The 6,329-nt window shown below is 47.8% G+C and overlaps 1 protein-coding gene across 3 annotated transcripts in view; it reads right to left on the bottom strand.

The window, feature by feature from the left end:
- Fastkd3 (FAST kinase domains 3) overlaps positions 1-6,266 on the bottom strand; it is an 11,089-nt gene extending 4,823 nt beyond the window's left edge. For 2 of the 3 annotated variants that reach the window (XR_002379495.2, XM_021180311.2), the window contains exons 1-4: positions 6,152-6,266; positions 3,482-4,945; positions 3,210-3,295; positions 585-759 (exon numbers count right to left, since the gene is read on the bottom strand). Coding sequence is in view for 2 of the 3 variants with exons in the window: in XM_021180311.2 (XP_021035970.1) it covers positions 585-759; positions 3,210-3,295; positions 3,482-4,922 (1,702 nt within the window). In the remaining variant the exon portion in view is untranslated. The other variant, XM_021180312.2, reaches the window with a different exon arrangement.
- Between the last annotated feature and the right edge of the window lie 63 nt (positions 6,267-6,329).

Genomic DNA, 6,329 nt, shown 5'->3' on the forward strand with positions numbered 1-6,329 from the left:
TCTTTTGTGATTACTCTCTTTAATGCAGCAACCTGAGAGAACAGTTAGGGCAGAGGGACTAATGGGAAGAAATGGCCTCCTTCACTAGTGCTGTACGACAGGACCCCGCAGCAGATGAGGATCTGTTCTGGGGATGTCTAATTCAATCATCTAATGAGCCTCGTGTGTCTACTGAGGTGTGGCTAAATCACTATTGTGATGAGGAACTGAATTAACAACTCTTCAAACGTGTACTTAGGTAATTCTGGATGCTGATGGTGCCACAGAGAACACAGGCCTGGATTACACAGCGGCCAGGATGTCACTGAGCACTTAGGATTCTACTTACTCCATCAGCCTTGAGGTCACTGTTCAAGCAGAAAAAGGTTAAGGTGGTCTGCCCAGGACATCTTGCTACCCTGTGGCTAATGTGTGAAACTCAACCTCGGAGTCCTAGCTCTACTGCAATGCTGCTGACCTCTCCTGCTTGCCTTCAGGTGAGGGAAGGTTCTGTTCTGCATCTCACAGATGTCTGGCTACTAAGTCCACATAGAGTTCAACATGGACAGAATGCTTCTGACACAACAAGCCCCTTAGCTACTTACCTATGGTGTAGTAATAGGGCGTCAACACCTTTGAAGCAAAATACAGTCTTGATCCTAAAAGATCAATAAGTCCAATCACCACAGACTTATACAGATGGAGATCCATGGGCGTCTCTAGGGAGCAGCATGGAGTGAGGAATGACTTCACTTGATATTTAGGAAGAAGTTTGGGGCCCTAGAATTCATACATGCAAGCATAAAAAAGAAAAAGATATAAGGCCACAGAGTAAGTTGAAGGCTACTAGAACAAAAGACTGACCCAACATTACTTTATATACATGGAATGTTTCTAAGACATGGGCACATCATTTTCTCAAAATGACAATACACAACATGGCTGCTAAAGCTCACATTTTTTAAAATGAGTAAAACACACACGGGAACACTCAGGTTAAGGAGTCTTTGTAATCCTCCAAGGTCATAATCACTCTCAACTACAGTTTCTGTTTGGTTCTCAAACAAGGACTGTCCTGGCCTCGACAGACCTGCCTGCCTCTCTCTCCTGAGTGCTGAGACTACAGATGTGCGTGGCCACCAGCACTTGGCTCTCCAATGAAGCTTTCAGCAGTAGTGCCCGAGCTTGCTTTTCTTTGGCTGTGATAAACACCGTGTCCAAAAGCATGGAGAGGAAAGGGCTTATCTAAGTTTATTTACACTTCTAGGTCCCAGCCCATTATTAAGAGAAGTCAGGGTAGAAAGCTCAAGCAAGAACTCAAACAAGCACCAAGAAATGCTTCCAGCTGGCTCCTGTTCAGCCAGCTCTTACGCAGCCCTGCCTAGAAATGGAGCTACCTACAGTAAGCCACCCCTCCCAAATCAATCAAGACAATGTAGCACAGATACGGCCAATCATATTGAGGCAATTCTTCAGCTGTGGTTACCTCTTCCCGGTTGTATCAAACTGATAAAAACTAACCATGGTAATCGGAGAATGTGGTAAAAGTGACATTTCAATTTCTAAAGAAAAGGTAGTGGGATAAAACAAAGCTGGCCAGTCATCTGGAAAACAAGATAATCTTTACCACCCACGGCAGACTACAAGTCCCAGCTGGTAAAGATGACTAGTTAACCCATGCATCCTGTGCAACCTCTTCAATGTAAACACCACACAAACACGCACACAGGAGACTGTGAGATAAGCATGTTGACACACATTGTGCAGTGGCCAAATATGCAGATTCCAACACAAACAAATAACAAAAATTTTAAAATTAAAGTACACAAACAAATCCCTAAGTTGTAAGTATGTTAAGATAGGAAATGTCATTTTAAAAGCTGAGTCAAATGTGTGGCAAAACAGAAATGAGATGTTACTGAGCTAGGAAACTCAGAAGCTACAGAGATCTGTCTGTAAGTTTTTAAAGCTTCTGTATAGCAAAATCACCAATATTGCTTTAAAAAAATAATAAAAATTAAAGAAAACATGTGTAACAGTTCTGTTAACCCTTGTCTCATACTGAATTAAAGATGTAGAAAGACAATTTGCAGGAAATCTAAATTAACGATAAACATCTGAAAGCGTGATCAAGGCCATTACTGCTCATTCAAATACAATTTGAACACGTGGCAGGGCAGACCCTCTCAGGAGAGAAAATGACAAAGTTTCAAAGGACCGAGCACACTACAGCTGAGGCGTGGAAGTCATGGCTGTCCCCTTCACCTACTGCTGGGCACAGACGAGGTGTATCCCTGCTAGGAGGAAACGTCTGCCAGCATCCACAATTCACTCAGGAACCCCCGCCCCACCTCAACCCACCCATTTAAGAATCTAGTCCACGGGTTTTTAAAGAGACTCTCGGATAGTGAGTGGAAAGTCAGAACAATGCCACGGAATTCACAGCCATGGCCTAGGCTCCCTATCTGGCACGCCTCGGGGAAGGCCACTGCTAGCTGGACAGAAACAAATTGCATCTCCTTTGTCAGCCCCGCCTGCGGCTTCAAATGGGAAAGCAGCACACAGGGCGTGCACATGTTTTCCCTAAATCTGGGCGGAGAAACTGCTGTTTACACTAGTCTTTCAAGGGTGTAGGGGTAGGCAGACATCAGAGCAGCCCAGGCAGCTGTAAAGACTAGTCCTGTTTCTTATTCATGGATGTTACTCTTCAATCAGACACTGAATGAGCACTGAGGGGCAGGGGTGTGAGCCGGCCCTGGGGATGCCATTTCTAACTCTACAGGAGCTTTGTGAGTTAGGAGAACAGGCCGCGTGGAAAAGGCAAGCGCCAGCTGAACTAGGGCAACCTGCTGGGTGTGGCTAAGGAGACACTCAGCAGTAACTCTGGGCATGGCTAAGGAGACACTCAGCAGTCACTCTGCCTCTGTCCAGTCTAGAGTAACACAGCAGTGACGTGAATGCGAGAGCCTGCTGGGAAATCTGTCATAGTGAATCTCTCGTGTCTGATGAGGTCTAAGAAACTACACGGCCAGAAACCCATCTTCTAGGACAAGAATGAGGAAAGGGAACAGGGGTGGGGGTAAATAGGACAAAAGATGTCTGGGACCAATCCAGCCTATGAGAAAGCTCTGCTGTTTGGGACCAACATCAAAGGAAATTGAAGATGTTTAGTGCACAAAAGATGAGCATCCTGGGGACATAAGCCACGCCACTTGTGTTTCTGTTCTCACCTTATAGTACGGACACTCTAGGACGGAGGTTAGGAAAAGTTGGGTCAGCTGTGCCAGGCTCAATCTGTCCAAATATGACTCTTTACCTGGGGAAAAAAAAAAAAAAAAAACAACTGTTGGCTTGGAATGTTGGCATGTAAATGAGGGATTATAATTATAAAACCACCCAGCTACTTCCGGAGCAAGCAGTCTGAAACGACACTGGAGCTCTCAGTGTAAACAGTGCCTGACCACATCCCAAGTTATTACAGTTCACTCTGTAACCGCCTCACCTTGCAGCCGCTGAAGGAAAAAGGGGCTGAATAGTTTTGACATGAAGTTGATGGGATGTCGCTCAATCAGCGTGCATGAATGAAGGAGCCTCAGTAGCATCTTTGGTGGGAAGTGATGTAAACGGGCATAGAGCACATTTTCTACCTTCCTAAACAGGGCAGGGGCGTTTGGTGGCACATAATTGAGCTTTCCAAATGGCTCAATTAGCTCGGCAATCTGACTAGGTGAAAGTCTGTCCCACTGGCAAACAACGATCTCTGAGACTACGTCGAAGATGGGCTTGGAGAGAATCCGCTTCCTGCTGCAGTACCCCATCACAGAGCTGGCCACAGCGGGGTCCAGGGAGAAGCACAGGGCGGCCACGTGTTGCTCTAAGGCCTCTGTGAAGAACCTGTCACTGTGTCCGAAATAGACAAACGCCTCCAAGACCTTTCTGAGCTCTTCGTTTGTAAAACGGGGGATGTATCTCACAACGTACTTGCCCAGCTTTATAAGCAGTGGGAGTGCGTGAGTCTGGTCCAGGACCACTAAGGCGGTGAGGACATGGCTAATGGATTTAGGGCTCAGGTAGGGAACTACTGAAATGGAGAAGTTGTTTAATGTGTTTAAGAACGTCTGGTGCTTGTCTACTTCTTCAGGACACGCCTGCAGAATCCTATAAACGGACGCGATCTCCTCTGGAGCAAACGTTTCCACACTTTTACTTTGAAGTTGACGTACAACCAGCTTCAGGGTCTCACAACTTGAACCTTGAAGCATGGCCAGACTTTCCCCAAGGACACAAAGATGGTGGACTTCCAGGTTGCCTCTTTGGAGACGACGTTGGCATTCTGCCACCAGGCTCAGCATCAGGCTACTTTGAGGATCTGCAGGCAACAACGTATGCAGAAATTGCAAAGCTGTCACCAAACCAGCATTGGTCAGGTGTGAGGGGTCTCGCTCACACCGGAGGCACAGAGCCTGGAAGGCGCAGTTCTCCAGCACTCCTTCTGGCAGCCTCTGCTGGCCATCTCTCCTCCCTATCTCACAGATCCTGAGTAGAGCTGCCATTGCCAGAGGGACAGGCAGGGTGTCCAGGGCACTTATGAAACTCAGCACTTCCTCAAAGGAAGTGAAGTAGCTTAGTCTCCTGAAAAGCATCTCTTCATCCTCGTTTTGAAGACTCTGTCCCGGCTGGTTCCATTCCTGCCCCTGAGGGGACCATGGCTCACCCACGGGATGAAGGTCATTACCCTTTTCTGAGTGGAAGTTTTTACAGTACGCGTGATGGAATCTGACCCTGAACAGCTCAGGTTGTAGGGAGCAGAAGCACACACTGAGGCGATCTGTGACTGCCTTTTGGGCATGACTGGCAGGGTGAATTTTCAGAGCAACCACAGCTCCAGGTATCCAAAGAATGGACTTATGACAAAAGGCCCTCCGCAGGGTGATGAACGCCATGCCATAGAATTCACAACATGTGACTTAGCATAAGAAAAACAAAAACAAAAACCATGGTCAAATGCTGAGAGACAACATCAACGCTACGAAATTAAGAATGAGTATCCCATGACAAAGATTAAAAAAAAAAGAACCTTGCAAAAATATTTTAAAAACCAAGGTTTACTTTTCCCACCGAGCCAGGAAACAAGAAAAAGCCTAGGAAGGGGTCCCCACTCTCCTGGTCCTGACCGCCACACCCAATTGGCTGACACCCAACAGTTGCACCATAATTAGCCAAGCCACCTGTAGAAGACATGCACACCCCTTTCTAGGTAGTGTCACTAGAGTTGGTTTTTTTTTTAAATGAACTATGCCTTAAATCTAAACTCCTTGAGTCCTACGTGTATGTAAGGATCTCAGATTAATGTTTTACCACAACGTACTTCCTCTTCAAAGGCCATGTTCTATGGACAAATTGAAGGGAGTGCACCAAGGTATGCCTCCTTTAATATGTTTAAAGTTGGCTGCTGATTAAATAGCCCCCCAAGCCCCCTAATCATATACATCAGTTACTACTCAGGCTTTCAGGCTCACGCGTCTCTTCATTTTTCAAAAAAGGCTATTTTTTGATTAATCAGAACTCACTGACCTTGCTGCGCTCTGGCTCGTTCTGAAATTTCTTTTCAGTGGCCCGTGAACACCTTAGTGTTGTCGGGTGGACTGAAGCATCATAGGGCTGACTTCCTGTGGCTTCACTGTGTCTGGACGAGATGCTGGCTCCTAACCCTTAACTGCGATCGCTGCCCAGCCCTTACTTTAAGTCCTGCCTATGGGCTAGGTTACGGTAATTCAGTTCATCTGGTTGACGCTTTTCCCGCTAAGGACCCTGCAGCCCAAGTAAACTACCTGTGTCCAGTGAAGCTGGGCGCGAAGAGGAAGAGCTGGAATTCAAATTCTACCTCCAAATCTCGACACTCACGTGATGGGGAAAGGGAAAGTCAATGTTGATAATTGCGGGAGAGGAGGAGCAGCCGACAAGATTCAAACTCCCGGTATGAGCCGAGCAAAGCATGGCAATTCGCGCTGAGAAGCTGGGCTGGGGCTCACGCACTGATTAAAACAACCACAGAAAAGCAAGCGGAGCAGGGCAACGGCGGAGGCAGGCGCCGCGCGACCGGACCGGAGACCACGGAGCACGCTGGAACGCGACTGGGGAAGCCCGGTGGTCCTAACCCCGCGACACTTACCGAGCGGCTCCAAGCCGCACCCGGGACAGGACAGACACGGAGCTTCCGAGCCCCGGGAGCGTCCGTACGCGGCCGTACGTACGGTCCGTATGTAAGGCCTGGAGGACACTCCGGCGCGTGCGCCGCACTAAGGCCCCACCCACCCACATCCGGCGCTCAGCGATTGGCCCAAGTCCGC

The sequence above is a fragment of the Mus caroli genome, unplaced genomic scaffold (genome assembly GCF_978045245.1).
Source record: "Mus caroli unplaced genomic scaffold, Mus_caroli_1 scaffold_15, whole genome shotgun sequence".
NCBI lineage: Eukaryota > Metazoa > Chordata > Mammalia > Rodentia > Muridae > Mus > Mus caroli.